The sequence below is a fragment of the Silene latifolia genome, chromosome 11, assembly GCF_048544455.1.
Source record: "Silene latifolia isolate original U9 population chromosome 11, ASM4854445v1, whole genome shotgun sequence".
NCBI lineage: Eukaryota > Viridiplantae > Streptophyta > Magnoliopsida > Caryophyllales > Caryophyllaceae > Silene > Silene latifolia.
The window spans coordinates 16,342,127-16,366,515 of NC_133536.1; the positions used below are offsets into that span (position 1 = coordinate 16,342,127).

The 24,389-nt window shown below is 36.1% G+C and overlaps 2 protein-coding genes across 2 annotated transcripts; one reads left to right on the forward strand and one right to left on the reverse strand.

The window, feature by feature from the left end:
* Positions 1-4,458: 4,458 nt before the first annotated feature.
* Positions 4,459-8,227, forward strand: LOC141611201 (clathrin coat assembly protein AP180). Its single transcript, XM_074429675.1, has 2 exons — positions 4,459-5,388; positions 6,319-8,227. The coding sequence occupies exons 1-2, from the start codon at positions 4,814-4,816 to the stop codon at positions 8,081-8,083; spliced, it is 2,340 nt and encodes a 779-aa protein (XP_074285776.1). The 5' UTR covers positions 4,459-4,813; the 3' UTR covers positions 8,084-8,227.
* Positions 8,228-9,827: 1,600 nt separating this feature from the next.
* On the reverse strand, positions 9,828-12,055 carry LOC141611202 (3-ketoacyl-CoA synthase 4-like). The gene has a single exon (XM_074429676.1). The coding sequence runs from the start codon at positions 11,589-11,591 to the stop codon at positions 10,086-10,088; it is 1,506 nt and encodes a 501-aa protein (XP_074285777.1). The 5' UTR covers positions 11,592-12,055; the 3' UTR covers positions 9,828-10,085.
* Positions 12,056-24,389: the final 12,334 nt, after the last annotated feature.

The window sequence follows — 24,389 nt, forward strand, 5'->3', positions numbered from 1 at the left end:
TATACCCGTTTTCATGGTTTACCATGCTCAAAGCCTAAAATTTCGTCCAAGGTCTGATGAAATTTAAACTGGTCCGAAATTATGTCACGAGAGGAGAGTCTCTTTGAGAGTTTGTTAATTACTACTTCATCTCGTAGTTTCGCTCTGTATTTTCTAAAATATACTCGGTATTTCCTTATTAGGATTTTTAATTTATATTCGTGAACACACATTAAAAAAATCGTTCTATTATTAATAGCAAGGATAAGATTGAATGATGGAATTGGAATTGGGGCGCAGTAGCCCTACAGAAACAATGGATGTGTCATTGAGTTTATTGCATTTGGTTAGGAAGTACCAGAGGTAGGTATACATTTGGTTAGTAAGTAGCTCAAGCCTTGAAAGCGGTCCAATTTAGTGCTCTATATGAAGAATTGAAGGTAATAAAAATGAATTGAACCAAAAAAAAAAAAAAAAAAAAAACGAAGAATTTTCCAAATTTTGGGTAGATGGAGGTAATAAATATATCGTTGGTGGTTATGATTTATGAGGGCGTGAACTGTGAAGCTACAAGAAATGCATCAAAGTTGGGGAAAATACTTGCGCACGTCCTTCTTACACTCTTAAAAGGAGGACCAAAATGGAAATGAGGAGGATAGTCCTTCTCCTTTTGAGGGTAAGAAGGACGTCCTCCAGAAGAACGCAAGTATTTTCTCAAAGTTGGATGCTGTAGAGTCGTAGCCAAAGATGTAGCCCAAATCAAGCAAAATAAAATGTGATGGGTCCTTTATCTTCGGTTCACTTGCTCGATCAATAATTAATTCACTAATAATTACTTGTTCCCTAATTAAATACCAAGGAGGTGTTGATGGCCTCGATATCCGGATACTGTTGGATTAGATTGGGTCACGCTTAGAGATGAAAGTGGACACACGGGCACTCGACCTGTTAAGCTAACTAACACAGCTCACGACCCATTTTAGCACGACATTGGATCCAAAACATTGTCAAGTTAAACACCAACGAGTTGAAGGTCGACAATGTCATTAAAAACAAAGAAATGCGTACTAAAAAAAAAAAAAAAAAAAAAAAACTGATTTCTTCAAAGGAATAAGAAGGGGAAGGTGACACAATGCCATTAATCATGAATCCTACAAATTCGACTCAAATAATTGACCAATGCGTTCTATGCAAAGTTGCAAATTAAACACTCAATCAACAACAATGCCATCCAAATTATCAAACCTTAACTTTTCATTCTTTCGTAACAAGTATTCCCTTCAATTTCCTATGTTGTTCCCTCTTCTTTTTTGCCCAGGAATTAAGAGAATCAATTTGGACCATACAATATACATAAACCTACATGTGATTGATTTTTTACCACACAAACTTGTCCAAAATAGAAAAGAGGGAACAACAATAAAATTGGACGGAAAAAAAAAAGAGAAACAACATAGGAAATTGGAGGGCGTAGTAGAAAAGAACTCAATTTTTTTTATTAATTTATATCGAGCCTCATAAATTCCATCGTAATTCATGATTCACTCTCATCAGTCATCTCCCATGTAGCCATGTAGGACACCTAATTGACTTTTTACTCACATAATAAGGTCCTGCCATTAGAGTTGGTAAAAACTGAGGTCCACAACGTCGTACAAAACAGAGAATGAGATTTAGGCTAAGATTATTGGTAGTTTTGAGATAATTTTGTGAGTCTTAAGACAAGACTCATTCAAGACTACCAATAATCTATTATACTTTTAATAAAGTCTTGACAAAGTTTTAAGTAGAGTCTTGAAAATCCAAGATTCGACTTAAACTCTACATGAGTCTTGACCCCACTATTAAAAGAAGACGTACAATGAATGAATGACAATGTTATATTATTTCTGTTTTTTTTTTTTCTTAAACCCCACATTTTCTCAAGTAAAGTGAAAAAGTAGAGTCTGAGGTGGGTCTGACTGATAATGTTAATATATAAAGTCTGAGATAAGTCTGAGGTGAGTCTGAACAATAAATAAACGGAAATTTCCCATGGTACCCTCGAATTTTGGCAGATTACACATGGTACCCTTCATTTTAAGTTTCTACATATGGTACCCCTGTGTTTAACTTTTTCTTTCCCAAAATACCCTAACAGAATTTCCGTCATAACGCCGTTAGTTAAGATCTTCTAAACACACTTTAGCCTCCCTAATCTTCATTTTCTTGTTTTACACCTTCAATTCAAGCCTAATTTCACTCTTCCTCTCTACCACAACCACCCCCACTACCACCACACGCGACCCCCACAACCACCACAGCCAACGGAACCACCCAATCCCATCACCACCACTGATGACGCCACCATCCGAAACGGTTGGGTTAGGGGTTAGGGCGGGATTCCAATGAAAATCCCAATTTCCCCAATTCATCTCGCCCTCCATCTTCTTCAACTACAACCACTTCTTGCTCATCCACCACCACCACCACCGCAACAACCATCTAAGTTCAGTCATCGAAGTTCCATACATTTAACGCCGCATTATTCGACGTTGTAAACCTGATCTTCGTTTCAATCTTATTCAAATCTCTACTCAAATTCAAGAACACCTTGATCATGATCATGATAATGGTGATGCCGATAATGAATTGATTGTTGTTGCGAAGGTAAAGCAACAATATAATCTTGGAATAATTGACAAGAGTAATCCCACCTTTTACCTCTCTTCCCAAAGTACTCCCACCTTTTGTTATTCTTAAAATAATTCCACCTTTACACTCCATGTTCTTGAAATGAGCCCTATTTAAACGTTATCTATAATATCAGGTTAAGTGAGTGATTTATCCCTTAAAAAAACAATTTGACTGCTTCTCTCATCTACCCACTTTTAATACCCGTCTCTTAGCATGTTCACATCTCCATCATCACCATTAAACCTTCTTACCCACCATCGATTTAACCAAAAAATAAAGGGTAATACTTTTTATGGCCCTCCTAAAACACAACACACCGAGATTCTATTACGTTGCCGGAGATTCCGTAATTGCGGCCAGTTCAATTGCGCTGGTAGACTTTTTGTGCACAAAGAGAGAGCAACTTTGGAAGGAAGACAATGAATAGTGATGCATATGTAGTAATGGAGGAAGAGTACATAAGACGGCAGTCATATATATGCATAACATTTGTTGATTGTCAATGTAGTTTAGTAGTTCTGATCTTTATTAAGAACATTTTCTTTTTATGGTCACATGACTCACATCTTATTAAGCACATCAAAACACCTTTCATTAGGTGATTCTTACTTTGTTTCGATTAAGTAACCGGTTAACCAGGTTACAAGTCATATGGTTTGTTAAAAGAAGATAGGATAGGAAGGTGAGACTATTTTGAGATTAATAAAAGGTGGGATTATTTTAGGAAGAGAGGTGAAAGGTGGGATTATTGTTGTCAATTGTTCCTATAATCTTTGAAACTAAAGGATCGATGTAGGAGAAAGAGATCAATTATATTAAGACCTGAATTTCTGATTTTGGAATTTGGGTTTTGATCGGATTAGTGTTTACTCATTTGGGTTGATCTTGAATTTGGGTTGATTCCCCTACTCGGGTTTTCTTCTCAGGAATATTCTTTTCTTGCCATTCTTTGCCGATTTTTCTTGTGCCATTGCTTGTTTATTGTCAGCTCCATTGGATTGTGTTCTTACTTGATTATGGCTACTGATTTCGTTTAGGATCTTCACCATAGTTGTACTTCATTGGGAAAGCTTAGTTGTTATATAATTGTTTGTTTACCGAATTAGAATCAAGGTTATGAATATTGGAGTGATAAAGGCAATAATCAAGAGGAAGGGGGAGAGAGAGAGACACGTCGCCAGCGAGAGGGTGGCAGAGTGGCGTCATCAGTGGTGGTGGTGGGATTGGATGGTGTCGTTGGCTGTGGGGGTCGCGCGTGGTGGTGGTGGTGGTGATGGAGGGGATGATTGAGATTTGAGAATGTGAGATTAGGCTTGAAGTGTAAAACAAAAGGATAGAAGATTAGGGATGGTAAAGTGTGTTTAGAAGATATAAACTAACGGCGTTATGACGGAAAGTCTGCCAAGGGTATTTTGGGAAAGAAAAAGTTAAACACATGGGTACTATATGTAGAAACTTAAAATGAGGGGTACCATGTGTAATCTGTCAAAGTTCAAGGGTACCATGGGAAAAAACCGATAAATAAATAATAAAAGTTAGTAAAAAACCTGATGTGGCAAAGATTTAAGATTTTGGTGAGTTGACTGATAATCTCACCTTTAGATTATTTTCACCAAAGAAAAATTTAAAGGTGGCATTCAGCCGTTCATAATTCAATAACTAACAAAAATGTCACAAACATAACAAAATCTAACGAATATAACGAACAAATCAAAGACGGACAATATGTTCGTCGTGATAGTCTTTGTCACGTTATAGAAAGCCAACAAATCATTTATCAATGAACATGAAATTAGAGTCTCTTATTGCCTCCCACTAACTTTAATTTCCCTCCCTTTCTTAGCTTCATTTTTCCACCATTCATTTTTTTTTGCCTCCAATTCTTTAGCATCCCATCAATCAAATCTTCCAAATTTTCCTAAAAATTTTCTCCAACATTTTTGTTACCAAAAAATTTGTCGAATTTTTCTCCAAATTAGATTACTAACACGGGCACAAAATAGTGTTTTTCATGATACGCGTTACATTAATATCGTAAAATGCATGAATAAATCTAAATGTTTAAGCATCTTTCGGTATAATTAGACGAGTTTTTAAATCATATTGGGGAGAATTTCATCATTGAGTTAGAAAAAAAAAAAACAAATTACAAAACACAATGCCGAGTAAATTTAAGAAGGCAATCGCGGTAGTTAAGGACCAAACGAGCATAAGCCTAGCAAAGGTAGGTGGCGCGGATTCATCAAGTCTTGAAGTCGCGATCCTAAGGGCTACAACCCATGATGAGGTACCCGTAGATGAGCGACACGTGATGGAGGTCCTCCAGCACGTGTCCTCAAATAGGTCCTATGCGAGGTCCTGTGCTAGAGCCTTAGGACGTCGCATTGGACGGACTAAAAATTGGGTCGTGGCAGTAAAGTCACTCATGCTTGTACTCCGACTTTTCCAAGATGGGGACCCACATTTTCCTAAGGAAGTCCTTCATGCAATGAAACGTGGGTATAAGATCCTTAATATTACGTCGTTTCGCGATGAATCGAATACTTCTTGTCCTTGGGATTTTACGGCCTTTGTTCGGACGTTTGCTCTTTACCTAGACGAGCGACTTGATTGTTTTCTTACGGGTAAGCTTCAACGCCGTACATCTCATTATCAATCTGGTAAAACAAGGGGTTATCCTAGGAGGAATTTGCCGTTTGTTCGCGACATGAAGCCTAATGTCCTCCTAGACAGGTATTGTTTTCAACATCAGCTATTCTTGCTTTTGACGAAAAGGTGCTTGTGACATCTCACAACCACCTTCCCTTTTTAACATTATTTTAATCGGTTGAGAGACGTCACATGCTTGTGACGTTTTACAAATGAGAATTTGTGTTTCAACATATAGACTATTTGTAGGTTTTTTTTATTTACTTGAATATTGTGAATTTCTGTTCAAATTTTGCAATTCACAAGATTCTTGCTATGTATCATGTATGTATTGTGATTTTTCTATTAACTAATTCTTCATACATGTACATTGTGACTTGTGACCCTGTGAGGCTGTGAAGTTATGTACTCCGTACAAAATGCACTAACTTTCACATGGTTTGAAAGGTTGATACATAACTACAATTAGGTGCATCTAAACTTGACAAACGGGCCAATCAGGTCAGGTTCTGGTATATGGTCAATTTTGGGTTTGCAGAGCTCAGGGGTCCAAGCCAAGTCATTTCTGATTCGGGTCATTTCATGATCAACTATTATCAAGTTATATTTATGAATAATAATCAGTGTGCAACAATAAACATTCGAGTCGGGTTAAAGTCAAACTTGGGCCTTGAGTTTGGGTGTCGGGTCGTGTTATTCGGGCCAGGTCTAGATACGTCTAGACTTGGCAATCGGGTTATTAGGTTGTGGTACAAGTACGTCATTTCGCGCATGCATCCTTTTGAATATACTTGGTATTTTTATTGGGTCATGTAGGGATAAGGCAACTTCATGACCATAAAAAATCGGGCCCAATTGCGTCAATTCAGAGTTCGAGTCACATTCAGGTTCGTCTACTGGAGCACAGGTCTAAACTGGTCATATCAATTTGGGAGTCTTTATTTGGTGCATTGTGTAACATGGGTGTGAAAATAAAATGTGAACCTAATTAATATAAATTGATCCAAATGACAGGATAACACACTGGCAAAGGCTGCTAGACCGAGCGATAGCCTCACAGCCAACCGGAATAGCCAGAACAAACCGGCTAGTGAAAACTTGCCTATACGCCATAGTCCAAGAGTCTTTTGAGCTATACCGGGATATCTCAGATGGTCTAGCCTTATTAATAGACGGATTTTTCCATTTACAATACAACAATTGCGTAAGTGTTTACCAAACTTGTGCTAAGGCCTCTAAGCAATTTGAGGAACTCGGCTTATTTCATAACGTCTGTAAAGCCATTGGTCTTGGACGGAGCGCAGAATACCCGAGTGTCCATAAAATATCAGACGAATTAATAGAAACTCTTCAAGAATTTCTCAAGGACCAATCCTCTTTTCCTGGCTCAAACGGTGTTGTACCGGGAATTAGTACTAGTCTACCGCCACCTAGCCCAAGAGAGTTCGATCCAAGGTCTATTACTCGGTCTGACCTAGGGAGTAGGGACCGGGCCGTGTCAGAGTATGGTGGGTCCCAATGTACGTCGTTGGAAGACCTTATAAGCACTGATCCCGGGTTCAGTCCGGATAGGTACTCTGATCCAGGTAGAGAAAACTCGCCCCAGGGTGAAGATATTTTCGAGGAAAATGACAGTGCTTCTGTAAGATCTGACCCGACTGATCACCGGGGGATTAACTCGGTTTTGGATCTTTTATCTTTAGACGGTCCATCGCCTCCGCCTGAATTTCAAGATTCGGGTTTTGAACCGAATGAGAATGAAGGTTGGGAGTTGGTTTTATTTGACACTTCTGACCAGCATCCTTCAGAAACTAATAATCATAACTATGACAATTCGACAAATAATGATGTCGATTTTTTCAGCAGTTTTAATGCTAATGGTGTTAATCCAAGTACCTCAAATTCGCCGCTATCTCTTGAAAATAATTATAGTAATCCATTCTTAGAGGATACAATGGATGATCTGAATGGTATTATTGGAGCTGATCCTCTTACCGATAATGACTTATTCGGCTCCTTTGCTCAAACTGGTTTTGATTCCCATTTTCCAGAAGGCGGTTTTCCAGGCGATTTAAGCCATACTAGTTTTCAACCTGAATTTAATGATAATGCCTCGGGTGGTTTTTCGACTGATAAGGGAATTGCTCCACAAACATTTAAGGCTGAGTTTGGAGATGATTTCTGCAATGTCAATGCCAGTAATCTTGATTTCCCATCTATCTCGAGTGGTTTTCCGACTGATAAGGGAATTGCTCCACAAACATTTAAGGCCGAATTTGGAGATGATTTCTGCACTGTCAATGCCAGTAATCTTGACTTCCCATCTATCTCGGGTGGGTTTCCGACTGATAAGGGTATTGCTCCACAAACATTTAAGGCCGAGTTTGGAGATGATTTCCCACCTAATTTTTTTACTGATAGTAAGGCCAATATTAACAGACAGGTCAGTCACCAGAGTCTACCAGTGGACTTATTTGGTGATTTTGGCAATGCTACCAACAGTTTTGGTCATTCAACATCATTTTCTGCGGATTTAGGAGACGGGAATGCAATAGTCCCATTTAATCCTGCAGACAGTGATGACTTGTTTTCATCAGGTCCCCGATTTCAAGCAGCACCAACCTTTCGAGCTAATAGTATAGACATGGATGAGCAAAATAGCAGTTTCGGCATTGAGAATGATCCTTTTGGATCAATTACTAATACTACAGCTGTAGAGACACAGCAGCAGTTGTGGTTGCAAAATCAGAACAAGATTTTAGCTAGACATTTGACTTAGGATATTGTTTGTTCAATTGTGATTGTTACCTTCTTGTAATCTTGTAAATTTCGGGTTAGTTTTGAATGTCGTCTGTAATTGATTGTAATTAGCATTTGTTTTTTGTTAATTAATCAAGGTAATTAACATTTTGGGGATACAAAACGTGCTCAAACGAAGAACTAGGCAAACATTTTGAAAGTCGACTTTGATCTATAAACAAAAACTACCCGCTAGTCGCTATCTCATTTTCCTTTTAAGTACTCCGTATTACTTTGTCCATATTTAGGCTTATCTAACATTAAGGGTGTGTTTGGATAGGAGGATTTGGAGGGAAAGAGAGGGGAGGGAAAGGAAGGGATGATAAATCCTTTGTTTGGTTAGCAAAATGGAGGTGGAGGGATTTTGAGGGGAGGGAAAATGAATCCCTCCACTTCCCCCCTCCAAGCCAAATTATTTCCTCTCCAACAAAGGCAAGATTTGGAGGGAAAATGACCTCCTCCATTCTCCCTCCCCTTCCCTTCCATCCCTTTCTCTTCCCTCCTTCTCCCTCCCCTTCCTTTCCCTCCACTTTTGCTATCCAAACACACCCTAAGGAGAAAGAAAAAGTTAACTTGACATTTATACTCACAAGCTAGATAGTTGAAATTGTGATTTCAAACTACTACATAATGCATAAATGTTATTTATCCTCCTTTACCTTCAATCAACAAGCCATATACCTTCACACGGAAATTTCGTACGAGACCCGTCTCACTTAACAAGATTCATGTATTATCAAATTGCCTTACAAACACATTAATATCAATAACACACATTTTTTATGTTTCAAATCTAATCTAAGAAGCAAATGTCAACTAACTTATTTGATAAAGTTATGAGTGGTGATACTCATGATCTGATTTCAAACCCCGTTTGTATTAAAATCATCCTTGTGGTTCTCTATACGCGGAAAAAGAATCTAACCTAAGAAGAGTCTAAGACAATTGCCGGACCTGAAAACTAGTTCAACCTTTTGAGTAATTAAAAAATGAGTTTAAGCTTTTGTGACATAAAGTTTCATAATTGACTAAATAAATTAATTGCTTTATACCCATTCATTAGTTGATCATTTCAAACTAATCACTAAATTATGACTTCATCTAACATTCAACTTCCAATCACAAATCAGCTGTCAAATTTGGGGACTAGATGCCTGTACAGCTGAATACATGGGACCATCACATGAATGCATATCTGTCACAGTGAGTCAATTACTAGCAGTCTAATAAAAAATATATTGAGTCTTCTCTCATGTATAATGTGTAAGATTTATTAAAATGATAAACCTTATATAAACGCATATGAGAGGGTGGTATTGAAAAACGATACCAACATAATTATTGCTGTTTTAGCCATTTACAGCTCATTGCTACTGTATGAATGAATTATTCCACAAATTGTGAAAATTGTCTTGTACCTTGATGTAAAATCCAGAAAAGATGGGACAAAATGAGAGAAACATAACTTTAACAATGGTGGGTCTTGCTTCAGACGGGCCATTTTGGTCTGAAATAATAAGACAAGATTTTATAGCCATTTTACAATCAAATGTGACCATTATTAAAAAACAAGTTAGCATAAGCTGTAACACAGGCTACACCATCGTGGTATCATTTAACCATAAAATGGTCACATATGCCAGTTTGATGCTTCAAACGAAAAGTCACTATCTCAAATAAGAATTTGTGCTTTAACAAACTCAACCACACATTTTCAATATGATCATTTGACATTTAATTTCACAAATTCAGCAACAGTACACCCACCATTTCAAAACAATGAAATCATACAACAATTAAGATCATTAAAATCTTCTAACAAAATATGATCAATCTAACAAAAGGATCTGATTTCTCTTTATTTTCGCCATGTTTTAGATTTGATGATGTGATAAAACTCGATTACCAATTTACCACATGACAAAAATGGTTCATATAACGAATAATACATATCAGCTGACCCCAAATCATTAAAACTACAATTAAGCACTTATTTGAACCGGGTACCTCTCAATGCAATCCAACCAAGGACTCTTAGGCGAAGGCTTAACATTCCTTAGCGCTTGCCAAACCGCGCTATTACACTTAAACCCGGACCCAAACGCAATTTGCCAAACCCGGTGACCTCTCCTCATCCTTCCCTTAGCCTCAATGTAACCAAGCTCATACCAAATTGAACTCGAACTCGTGTTCCCAAACCTATGAAGGGTCATCCTAGACGCCTCAACATGAACTTCACTAAGTTGCAAATTCTTCTCCAATTCATCAATTACCGCTCTCCCACCAGCATGAATACAAAAATGATCAAACGCAAGCTTAAAATCCGGTATATACGGTTTAAGTTTCGAGTTCATCACTTTCCGAGCCACCAACATCCCGAAAAACAACAATTGCTCGCTAACCGGTAACACCAACGGTCCTAAAGTCGTAATATTTATTTTCAATGCTTCCCCAGCTATCGCCATTAAATCCTTAGACAATGAAACACCAGTCTTACCAATCTCATCCTGTTCCTGATACACACACTTAAATGCCTTGTCGTCCGCACCACGATGGGTGCGGACGACATGGACTAGTCGATACTTTGATCGACGACGTTCAATTCTCTTATTCGACAACAACACCGCAGCACCACCAACTCGAAATAAACAATTGGGAATTAACATTGACTTTTTATTCCCGAAATACCAATTTTGCGTAATATTTTCGGTACTAACGACTACGGCATACGTATTCCTATGAACTTGCAAAAGATCTCTAGCGAGATCGATTGATATAACCCCGGCGGAACATCCCATTCCGCCGAGGTTAAAACTTCGAATATTTCCACGTAATTTGTAACGGTTTATTATCATGGCGGATAATGAAGGAGTTGGATTAAATAAACTACAATTAACAACTAATATCCCTATTTGTTTCGGGTTAATTCGGGTTTCTTCAAATAAATTATCAAGTGCTCCAAACATGACATTTTCCGCCTCCTCACGTGCCGCCTGCATTGTCGGGCGAGGCGGAACCGAATGCATTGCGACCGGAACAACCGTCTCTTGCCCGAGTCCAGAACGTTCTAGAATCTTCTTTTGAAACTCGAGTGACGACTCGTCGAAGTCCCCGGTTAACCTCGAGTGTTGAATAAAGTCGTTGAACTCGACTCGGAGGTGACTCGGTGGATGGTATAAGGAGAAGTCAACTAAGTAAACGGATCTGGGTCGGGTCAAGAAATAGACGGCGGAGCCGAATACGAGTATTGTGGAACAGATAATGACGCTTACGAGGTTATACTGAAGGTGTAGCCATAGTTGATAAACGTCGTCGTATTGCATTTGCGACGCTTGGATTAGTATAACGGATATTAATGGAATCAAACAAAGTTTCAAAAGGTTAGTCATTAAGTAATGATAACCAAGCTTGACATACTTTAAGTTTACGCTTTGGAGAAAATCAGGTAAACGACGCGGTAACTGGATCTGAACGGCGTCGTTTGACATATTTGGCGAATTTGAGAGGATTGGAGATATGGGTATTGTAATTAGATGGGTTAATTGAAATGGGTAGTGATTAATTTTGAAGATTATTGACTAGATTTGAAGAAATTAGTAGAGATCTAAAGGATTCAAAAGGGTAATTAGTGAGTAATTAAAAAGATTAGTGAGAGTAATTAGTAAAAATGGGGTTTGACTTTTTTTTTTTGTTGAGTTTTAGAGAGAGAAAGAGAAGAAAAATGGAAGATTTTAGAGATTTTAATGAAATGTTGTGACTTGTGAAGTCTCTTTCTCTCTCTGAAATGGAAGTGAAGATTGATGTGTGATTTTGGTCTGTGATTTTAAGGTAACAGTAAAGTACTACAGAGTACAGACTGTTGTTGATTCAGATGTTTTTCTGGGTTTTTTTGTGGGGGAGACTGGAGAGGAGGGGAGAGGAAGGGTTGATTGCCTAATGATGGGAGTTTTATTGTGGCTGCCACTAATATTAATAGGGACTTAGGGTTAATTACTTAATGCCATTTGATCCTCTTTGTTTACAAGTTTGAATTATCTTTACCGGTTTTTTAAAAGAAACTAGTTTTGTGGCCCGTGAATTTCACGGGATATTTTGTTTTTAGTGTGATGTTTTTAGTGTTTCTAGTAATTGAGACTTTATAAAATATCAAATCGCATAGTAAGATTACCTCGTGAATAATTCTTGATAGATCGTGTACTAAAAATACGGGCATTTACATGTTAACATAAAGATCAAAGTCGATAAATTAAAGAGTGCTATTTTTTCAAAGGTAAAATAATGAAAAAAAAAATCAACAAATACTACAATAAAAAATACAGTTGAAAAAAAAAACTAAAAAACTATTACTCATTCACGTTGATGTCGTCAATCTTACACTTAGTTTTTAATATATAGTTCTTTAAGCAATCCTAATATTTTCCTTCTCCATATAGTCTTGTTTCTCCAATGAATCGTCCCTATAAAAAAGTAACTCAGTAATTAGTGCGAATTAACTAACAAAAAAAGTGGAATTTGTTTTATACAATATTATCGTTATTAACTTAAACTTCCTCTTAAATAGGGAAAGAAAGAGGGAATATAAATGAAGTCTTATATATGTAAGTGTGTTAACCTTTGAATAGGTCAACACCACAAATCTTGGTAGACCCTAAATAAGAACAAAACAAATACATACGATGAAGTTGAAAAATCTGATCAAAACTTCATACCAATGGAACTTGTACTAAAAAAGAAATAAATTAGTTAATAATCTAAAGCCTTAATACATTTACCTTAATTGGAATAGAATCATAGGAAGATTAGTGACACATTTAGTTCTACAAACAATAGGGATGAGAAAAATTTTGGTTTACAAATTTGCCTTCCAACAAAAATATATAAACAATTGAGGATGCGTTTATGACTTTTGAGCATCATTTTTTCATTATTATCAAATTTAATATAAGTATAAATATGAATCAAGGTTCATGACTTTTGAGTTTTGAGCATCATTTTTGTCATTATTATGAAATTTAATATAAACATAAATAAGGAGTAAGAAGAAATAGAATGTATAAGGTTTGCTTGATTACTAATAATTATAATTTTTATTTTTATTTTTACAAAGTCTACTTTATACAAGAGTGGTTTAAGATATTATCGTATGTAATTAAATATGACATATAGATTATGGTAGATAGTTTGGTTTGCCTTTTAATTAGATTTATAGATTATAGATTTTTTATTTAGATTATAGAGTTATAGATTTCTCTCAGTATTATGAAGTCTAATATAGACATAAATATGGTGTAAGGAGAAATGGAATGTGAAAGGTTTGCTTTATTATTATTATTATTATTTTACACAATCTACTTTGCATGAGAATGGTTTAGAAATTATCTTCCGAAATTAAAATATGACATTCAGAATAATAATGGTAGATAGTATCGCTTGCTTTTTAATTATCTTATGGAATTAAAGTTGAATAAATAGGTAGATTAATAACCAAATTTATGAGAGGAAAATAAAGAGTTTATATTAGTTTTTTAGTGATTGCAACTACTATTTTTTTTTTAATTTTTTTGGTACTTATAAGCATGTGACAATTTTGGAGATAATTAACTTTTTAATACATAGTTTTGCCTTTTTATAATATTGTATAAAAATAAATAATTAAGTAATTAATATAGATGAATTAGTATTAACCTCTATAAAATGCCATGTGAATTAAAATTATATGTTTTATGTAGCCTTTTAATTATATTTTATAGATAGATTTTACCTCGGTTTCGTGCCTTTTGTATTTCTTCCCTCTTCAGATTACCCACGTGATGCTTTGTCTTATCTGCATTCACATACATTTCACGATGCTTTAAAATTCATATAAAAAATATATTGACCAAAAGGTAAAACATCAACATGGCAAAACTTCACAAACGAATCAACATTGTCACATGTAAATCATTAAAATTAAACCAAATGGAAAACATGAATTTAAATATAAATCAAAGGATTTATAAAACCAATAACATAACAAAATAAAATATACTTTATTGGACATAACAACAACAATACTCAATAATAATACTCAATATATTCTCTATAATAAAATAAATAAATTAAACCATAAAATATAATCCACAACTTAGAAACTCATGGGCAAATGAGCAATAGATTTTAAATAAATATTGTGAATATAAACTATCATAGGTATTATAGGTTTTATAGTCATCACACAACCATAGACTCCCATATTTTATTTTTATTTTTAATTTATTTTGTGGTATTATTAAATTACATAATTGATTGCCGAGCAACTCAAGAGATAAATTAAATAGGGAAAAATGAATGAAAATTATGGGTATTAAGTAGTATAAAGAAATCTAATCAATTTATTAACATATTATATTATAAAAATTAAATACATAGGAAGAAATTTTAATTAATTTGGTGGGTGTTAAGTATTATGAAGACTTTTAATCAATTTATTATAATGTTTAATTAAAAAAATGAATTAAATTGGAAAAAGTGTTAATAAAAATGGTGGGTGCATGTTAAGTAATATGAAAAGTTTTAATTTATTAACATGTTTTATTACCAAAATTTCAATTAAAATGTCAATTTTAATTATAAATTATGACATTTATTAACATGTTTTTATTACAAAAGTTCAATTAAAATGTCAATATTGATTATAAATTATGAAATTTTGATGTAAATTTGTAAGGGTTACATAAATTAAATTAATTTATAGAAAAATGAATTAAATCTATAAAATAAGGCAATTACGTGGCAATGAGTTTTGATGCTCACATCTACGTGGCATTTACGTGCATTTTTGGATCCTACGTGGCTTTGTCTACGTGGCGTTTATTAGTCATTTTAGGGTAGCCTTTTAATTATATTTTATAGATGGAGAGTTTATTTCCCATTTACGAAATAAGTATCAATCGTGACCTTCACCAGTAAATTATTGGGCCATCAATGACAACTTCGACTCAAAGTAGCGGTAACCTTTAACTCAATCTGTTGGAAACCATATTGCAATTGAAACCCGTTCGCCAGACCACCATCAAGACGGAGGTGGTGCGACTGTAACACCCCCATACTCCAAGTGCCTTACCAGGACCACTTAAGGCATGGAAGTGCTACCATCTCGGTTTCCCCGAGGCAGTGATAATCATAAGACAATGAAGAAACATAATTTAAATAACAATATAACTTAAAGTGATTACATGATCAAAACCAAAACTGTGAAACTGATATACAAGGTTCTCAGACGGTCTACTGCTAAAACTATCAAAGCTACAAAACACCGTCTGACACAGCGGAAGACTTCTAATTGCCACGTGATGACTCTGATGGAAAAGTAGATCTATATACTTACATATTCATATATGTTATAATTTAATTTGTCATAAAATTAACTAATGATCTTATGCATGCAAACAAATAAACAAAATAAGGAAGAAGCATCCATTTTTACATTGGATTTTCGGTTCAAATGGGCACAAGAGAGATCACCTTTCTCTCTTGTTCTTGAGCTTTCCTTTTGGATGAACAAAGACCCAAGTGTAGGATCTCTCCCAATGATTTATACCCAAGGCTCACTCTAATTGAAATTAATATTATAGTTACTAGTACAATATTAATTTGGTGAAGAAAAATGACCCAAAATAATTTTGGTCTTAGCTCCTAAAACCGGGTAGGAGAAAGGGAAGGAAGGAGAAAATAATTTTTATCTCTCTAAAATTATTTGATGAGATGAATGAATAATTTCTAATGCACACTAAAACAAGTAATGTGTTGGACAAATTATAGAGAAAACCCTTGGTCTTTTCTTTTGCCAAAACCGGGTAGGGGGGGGGGGTTTCTTAGGGCCAATGCATGAGTGTGTTGTTCTTAACAATGCAAACTAGGGTTGCATGGCTAGGCTATTAGTGAATGATTATGTTTTCCACTAATTTAAACAACACAATATTAGCCAAAACCTCCCCTTAATTTCAGTACATACATAAAATGGAATCCATTTTATTTTTGTCAATTTTGTCTTATGTCACATGTCATATGTTACATAAATTTGTTATGTATTTTTAACATATTAAAAATCAACGTATTAATAAAAATACGTCATATACAAAAATCGACTTAGTAATTCATAATTACTTGTACCAAAATATTTTACCAATTTACAAATCACAATAAATTGTATTTATAATAATTCATTCAATTTTAATTGTTTCTTTAAACAATAACTTCATCTGAGTAATGATACAATTCAATTACTCAGACCGTATCTCATTTAATCAAATTTCAATGTGATACGTAAATTTTACCTCCAAAATCGTCCGTCAATTTTCAAGTAATTTAATTAACTCGTAACGTTATACGATTAATTAAATGATCAATTAAGAGTGTTGCCCTATAGGTATGACCTAGGGATCAACGATCACCAACGCCGCACGACGCAATGAATGTCAAACTCTAGTCAGCCAATCATTACCGATATATGTTGATCAGTTGACAGTAAAAATACTTCCCAATTGTATTCTTTATAATGAGTTTTAAACATGTGATCATCATGATCAACAGTCGTGATCGCATTATTGTCGGAGGACACATATTCCAACAATCTCCCACTTGTCCTCGACAAGTGTGCGTCACCAATTCTCTTGTCCTATTACTATCTCCCACTCAATGCAAGGTGTCTTTCAGGTCGTACTTGCAAGTGATCATATCGAGAGTGGTTTCCTCGATCCGAGAATAACTGATTGACCGGATTTATCCACCATGGATACATTCCGAGCGTGGCCACGCATTTCCAGTTCATTACTCCTCGAGTGGCCCTGAGATATTGTTATAACCCTGACTAGGGGTGGACAATTCCTATCGCACTCATTCCCTTCGACTAGCCACAGCCATCATAACCCAAAATATGCCCATTTGACCCCATTTACGAAGGTCGTAGTAACACAAATCAAAGTTAATCAAATCGTGCCATCTTAGGTGAACAGTCTTTAGTCAAAAGAATCGACTCATTCGAATACTATAGTAGCTCTCGCCACGACCAGGCTATATAAATTTGCCGGAACTCTATAAGCGGTCATTAGGCCGACAAAATGTTCCTAACAGATCGCCTATGTGATCGACTAGTCATCTCACATGACTCTATGGCACTTGAACTTGCCATCAATCGCATCACACTCTAGTCACTTCGAGACGTCACCTCATACAAGTGACTATGGGCAAATACTATGTTAATCCGTGTTCACTTTAACGGGGTTCAATTGTCTCCACAACCCGTTTGGATGTAACAAAGTACAAGGTGAGTTAATAATAACTCAAACGACAAATGTCGATATCAGGTAGTCAATATCATATTACAACCTTGTGATGTATATCGTAAGTGTAAACACTTATTGATTGCAATAGAAGTTTAACATGCCATGTGTCCATGTGTTCAAACTTCTTACACTTGCATTTTCCTTTACATTCATGTTCTCTCTCATAGCATGAAACTTACCAAGTACACATCAAGGTTCCCGACCTTGGTTTCGGTTCTTTAACTTGAAAGAACTTCCTTATCGATTATCACATAACGAACGAATTTGTGATGAATGATATAACTTGTACTGATCAAGTACCCCATCCACACACAATGCACTAGGTATATGTTTTGTAGAGTCTTACAACAATTTGACAAGATGATTAGCCTAGCACTTCTCACAAGTCCTAGCATAGTTAGGAAAGATTAGTTTTGAGTAACTTATTCTCTAACTAAGTATCTTTCCTAAACTTCTTATTTCTCTTTTAAGCTTGAAAGGCTTAGGATTCTCATAAATCCGTACAAGTGCTCGGATTTTCTACAATATGTGCAACCTCTTGACACATAACAGAGCATTTCGTCAAACACCGAAATCGCTCATTGGATTCTACTCGAGAATTTATGACGTTTCTATTATGGCTTACCAATGAATCATCATGCTCTTATGCATATGATTCATTATTTGGACATGTGCATGATTATTCTAATGGCGGAAACATTAGTAACTTTTAATCATGATATCAACTATATTTAGGTTCAAGGAACGACCATGACTGCTAATGGCAATTCCATTTCATTTAGATGAATAACCTATGTTTCTGTTGATTCGATGTGTATCTCCCAATACTTATCCAACATCCCTTGATGTAATTGGATTCATCATAGTCCATTTTCATCCAGAATTGAAAACTCAAATGATTCTTCAATGAGTGACGAGTTGTAAACATTCAAAGGATGATAGCTCCCATTAAATTCCATGTCTTCACATGACAATTTCCTAACTCCCACTCAATTCTACATATTTCAAAATTGACTTCTCAATCGAAACTTTTCAAGAATTGAAATATAAATTGCATTGCCAAGTTATTAAGATAAAACCATATATGTTCCATCATATCCTTTCAAAATACCTATTTTGAAGTGGTCTTATCTTAACCTTATGGAAAAAGATTTTAATCTCTAACTCTCACATATCATAATGATGTGTAGCGATGTCATTATTCAAATATAAATAATATCTAGAACACGTCCTTCGAAATACCCTTTCGGAAGGAGGTTTAACCATTTCATAATGAGGTTAAGTAATGACATTTGCGTGGTTAATGCTTAACTTAGCTATTTAGGATATCGGTATATCAATCCTTGCAATTTCTAGTCATAAATCTCGTATGTATATACTAGAATGATACTTTGATTCATTTAGGCTTTTAAGTAAATCTCGGTTGAAACTATGGGTCAAAATTTATCACAAAATAGTCTAAACTTAGTCAAAACTCTTATTAAGACTTTACATTAGTCATTTCTTCCAAAAACTTTCTTTTGGTGTCCTCACGTAGTTATCGTAAGAATATATTCTTTCGATTACTTCACGTGGTCTCTTTAGTCATATAGAACTCACTTGAGACCATAGATCTCATCTATTGGGTATACTATATAAATAGACATACCTCCATTCAAATCATTCTTTCTTGCGTAGATCTCATTTACACAAGTATGCAAACTTATCTTGGCTTGTGTCTTGTGTGTTGTGTCCCTCATTTTTCTCCCACTCTATCTTTAGAATAAATACACTATAGATTCAAAGATAGCATATGAGACACAAATAATGATGTTGAAATATAAGGAGAACTATCTCATAGATAGACTAATAGATATTGATTTCGTAAGTTTACTTGGTGATTGACATTCTTTTGATAGAGTTCATAGACTCAAAATCACTTTATAAATGATCATACACAAGCCTTAAGCAGGTGGACATATAATGAAACCCGTCATTATATTTGTCTATTAGATCACTTTAAGTTATATGTTTCTAAGAGTAAGCATTTAAACATGAATTTTAGAACAAAAGGATAAAATGATAAAACGGGTGACTTGGGTTGCAAACCAAGTCACCATTATCCAAAATACAACCCATTATCCAAAATACCTTTCCATGTCGAACACGGAAACTTAAGGTTCTAAAATTCAAAACATGAATAAAATAAGACAATAAAAAGCAAATCTCCATGAAAGCTATCCCTAGCTTCTTGATGGTTTCTCATGCTTGCTTTTCCTTTCCCTTGTCTTTGCTTGGTGGAGGCCCTATTTACAATAAAAAAGGGAGATACATTATCACAACTTTGTATCATAATACCATAGTTGAATTAGAAACATAAAAGAAAGGATAGTCATTTACCTACTGGAGTAATCTTTCCAGCCTTAATATCACCAAGGTATTTGGAACAATTTCTTTTCCAATGTCCCATACCATTACAATAATGGCATTTATCAAGAGGACCCTTCTTGATTTTTGAAGTGCTAGCTTCACAAGTCTTAGCTTTGGTGAATGTGGGAGCTTGCTTCTTGCCCTTCCTCCCATTCTTCTTGAACTTCCCCTTACTCTTAGTGCTTATATTAAGCACATCTTTTGGTGGGTTCACATTTAACCCCATGTCCCTCTCGGCTTGCACAAGTAACTTGTGCAATTCTTCAAGAGACACATCCTTGTCTTGCATGTTAAAATTCACCCGGAATTGGACATACGCTTTGACTTTGGACAAGGAGTGTAGAATCCTATCTACGATGAGTTCTTTGGGGATTTCAACCTTTTGAATTTTCAAGGTCTCGACAAGCTCCATAAGTTTGAGCACATGAGGGCTAACCTTTTGGCCCTCTTTGAATTCGAGATCAAAGAATGCCGCGGCCGCCTCATATTGGACGATCCGCGGAGTTTGTGAAAACATTGTCACAAGCTTCGAGTAAATCTCATTGGCATTGCCCATTTTAAAGGCTCTCCTTTGGAGATCCGCCTCCATCGGAAATATCAAGACATTTTTCATTGCGGCGGACTCCTTTTGGTAAGCCTCATATGCTTCCCTAGTGGCGGCGGTCGACCTAGAAAAAGGTTCGGATGGAGAGGCCTCGGTAAGGTAACGAAGCTTGTCGTCACCTTGGGCGGCTAATTTGAGTTGGGCATCCCAATCGGAGAAATTTGACCCATTCTTTTCAAGTTTACATCGATCCATGAAGGATCGGAGCCATGATGAACTAGCGAGAGGCGTGACGTTAGGGGTTGGTGTTGCCATTAGTTATGAGAAAAAGAAGTGGTCTACAAAACAAAATAGAAGGAGTAAAACAAATGTCGTTTTAACAATAATACTCGTAAAAATTATAATTTAAACAAGTTTTATGCATTTTTCTAGTGACCTCTACCCAACTAGATAAAAGATTCCAAGACCCAAATTCATATCGACTTAGGCACGGTAGGGCCGATTCATCCTTTATCAATATAACTCGGTGGATTAACGTTTAATCGATTCTACTTTTAGAACTCTTGGTCGATAAAATTACTCTAATGTTTATCTATAGCCCGGAACACATGCGACTACGGTCACGAATACTTCCGTTGAGCTCAATCCAAATTTCGAATAAATGTGTCCATGATCCAAATCCACATCAACTCGGGCACGGTAGGGCCGATTCATCCCTTATCAACATGAATTCGGTGGATAGACATTTATCACCCACTTCCCCTACGTAACAAGTTTTGTACCCCGGTAGGGCCGAGCGCACTCCCTCGCGAAATAGGTTTTCATGGTTTCTACTATTTGGTAAGGCTATGTCTCAATTGATTGTTTTTGCGAGAGGTCATGTCAATTTATTATCTATCACGTTTTAAGTGAACTAAAGCGGTGAACTACGATAATTCTAATTGACACGGTCGATAAACTCGATGAAAGAAGATGATTCATGTTTTAGTTATGGCGATTTAGCGATGCATGTGACATATAAATAAAATGCAAACTTAAAAAAAAACTCCTAGTATGACCTTTCCTAAAATAGAAAAACTATTTAACTATTACATATTCGGAAACCAACTCCATTGGTCCCTTGAACTTCGGTTGTGGCACGCATCTCGAGGTAACACCGTCTTTATGTATCGCCATCTTGAAGAAATCCGTCTTTGGGAACTCCGAGATAAATTAAATTACATAGCAAATTACATAATTTCCTATTATACATTTGTAACTAAAATAAAATAATTCTATTAAATTACAAAACGGTGATACGAGATCACAATAAAATTACAACCGAATCGATATTCCCATACATTTCGGGTAATACCAATTAAAACTAAGGCCATACTAAGTAAAAATTACATAATTCAAAAAATACATAAATTAAATTATGACAATTATAAAGAAAATGCAGCATTATAATATGTATGAACATGCCCAATTTTATGCTAAATCGCCTTTAATTAGCCAATATCGTATATTACTCGGTTTTTACGGATTTGCGTGATTTCAATATTTTACAATCACAAAAATTACATAAATTCATATTTATGCATAAGTTAATTACCCTAACCTTTTAGGACTCAAAATTTAGTCTTCACTAATTATTTGACCATAATTAACTCATATTTCTAAAATTGTTCATTAAGGGACCAAAAATTATAAAAATAAGCTATAAACTTCAAATAAATCCCAAAATTTCAAATAAATTCAAAATTTGAAATTTAAACTCATGAAAATTCTGGAAAAATACCATGACACTCATAATGTTCAAAAACTTAGGTTAAAAATTTTGAAATTTTTCCGGAAAAACAATGTTGCGGTTTATCGGTTTTTAACAAAATAATCATAAAAACATGAGAAAAATTATATTCATTATCTTTTAAATTTCAGATCTGAAAAATATAATAAAATGCAACATATGATGTTTTTCTTTAGTCATAGAGTATGTTATATCAATATTTCACTAATAAAGTCACTATTCATGCAATTTTTCTTCAAAAATCCATAAATCATGCAAAAAGACTTCACTATAGCCCATTATTTTACACACATCTTGTAAAATTGCATGTGACAACATACTAAATTTCTATGACCAGATTCGAAATTTATCTCATATTAACCTATTTTTCACCTAAATCCGAATTTAATAATGAAAAATCCATTTTTCGAGCATAAGAAGTCCAAAAATTATGAAAATTTACAGGTTATCTCAAAATAATATATGTGACAACATATCCAAAAATCACTGGAAAATTCGAAGTATAGCTAATTTTAGACCGAAAATGACATTTTTACTCATAAAATCATATTTAAATGCCATTATTGTATAATATTGTTCCGGGTGTAATTTCGGAGCAGTGTTGTGACCATGTGAGCTTGTTGAATGGAGTCGTTGCTTGTCTCTTCCTTTCACTCTTTCCCGTTTAAGATGAACAAACTGAGGGCTCGGCTTGGTACCGAGCGTACTCACTCCAACGCTCAAGTCAGTAAACTTAAAAGAGATAAGTTGTATGTTAACTTGGCAAAGATGTATTGTAGAGAGATAAGGGAGTTTATACCGGATTAAGAGATGTTTAGATGATATTTCGATCCTTTTCTCAATGAGAGAAGTGGAGTATTTATAGACTTTCACCTTTTGTCACGTAGTGGCCAAGTGGCCAAGTGGCAGAGCAGGTGAAAAGACTGTCTTGCCCTCGGCCGAGCGACCCATGGTAGGCCGGCAGGCCTGGTTGACTCCATGCCGAGGAGACTGGATGCGAGTACGCGGATATGTCTCTCGGCCGGCTAGTTGCCAAGACCGAGACCCAGTGACAGCCGACAGTCGTGCGTCTTGTTAGGGTCTAATACGTTGACTTGCTGTCTTTTGGCTTTGACCTTGCTCAATGTGTTGACCCGGTCAGCGGGTGCAGAATATGCCCCATCAATTTGCGCCCAGCGTAGTCTATGTCGTGCTATGGACCTTCGATGAGTGTTGAGCGTATTCTGCGCATGTTGACCTTCTTCCTCGGCTTGGTTCTGTTCAGGCCGTACCATATCCCCCCTCCACATGGATGTGTAATGGACATCGAATGTGGAAAAGAAAATGGCGCTGGCCGAGACCAAGGTTGAGTGTCGTGTGCTTTTGATTGCCCCCGGCCGGTGTTGCCAAGCTTGGTTGGTCAGCTGGCCGTTGGCAAGTAGATATCAGGAAGCGTGTCAAAGAAGATTGGTACTGTATGTCGATTGACATTCCGTGGCTGCATGCTTGACACGTGGCTTGGCATTGATTGGTGGACGTTTCATGGGCTTTGCCCTGATTGGTCCGCTTCATGGGCTTTGCTCTATAAATAGAGCAGTGTGCCCCTCTTTTTGTCGTACAAATTTCATTTTCTCAAAAAATTTCCTCTCTCTAGTTTTCTTCGAAGCGTCTTTCTTTCTCTAACTTTCGAAGCGTTACTCGGCGTAACACTTTCTTCCAAGGTAAACAAACAAATTTTTTCCAACTCTTTTATTTGTTAAGTAATTGTTGGCACCATGTCTTATGCTGATGCTCAACCCAGTACCTCTGCGCCGGGGGGCGAACTGTCGCATCCTGATGAACAGGAGCCACTGGTTGTCACCCCGATAGGGTTTGGGGGTCCCAAGTCCCAAGTCGCCTTCTCCTGAAATTGATCCAAAATTTTTGGAGGGTTTTGATGATGATGATGATGATGAGGCGACCCATTCTGATGTAGAGAGGCCGCAGTTCTTGTGGCACGGTGAAGCCTGCGCGATCAATCCTGATCGTGTTTGGACAAACAAGTTCGCCTCTGTCTCCGGGCCTGATCTTTTTGAAGACCATTACTCCTTCGGCAGGGGGTATAAAATTGTTGTCCCTGAGGGTGATCAGGTAGTCTGTTGCCCTCCCGAAGGCTGTATCGGCGTGTACATCAGACACCTGGAGTATGGGCTCCGGTTTCCTCTTAATGCACACGTTGCTGCCATAATTAAAGCCATGAACG

Bases quoted from the DNA above. Each gene is read 5' to 3' on its own strand.
- LOC141611202 (XM_074429676.1), bottom strand. From the start codon at position 11,591: ATGTCAAACGACGCCGTTCAGATCCAGTTACCGCGTCGTTTACCTGAT.
- LOC141611201 (XM_074429675.1), top strand. From the start codon at position 4,814: ATGCCGAGTAAATTTAAGAAGGCAATCGCGGTAGTTAAGGACCAAACG. The intron at 5,389-6,318 runs GTATTGTTTTCA...TCCAAATGACAG, and splicing joins CCTAATGTCCTCCTAGACAG to GATAACACACTGGCAAAGGC.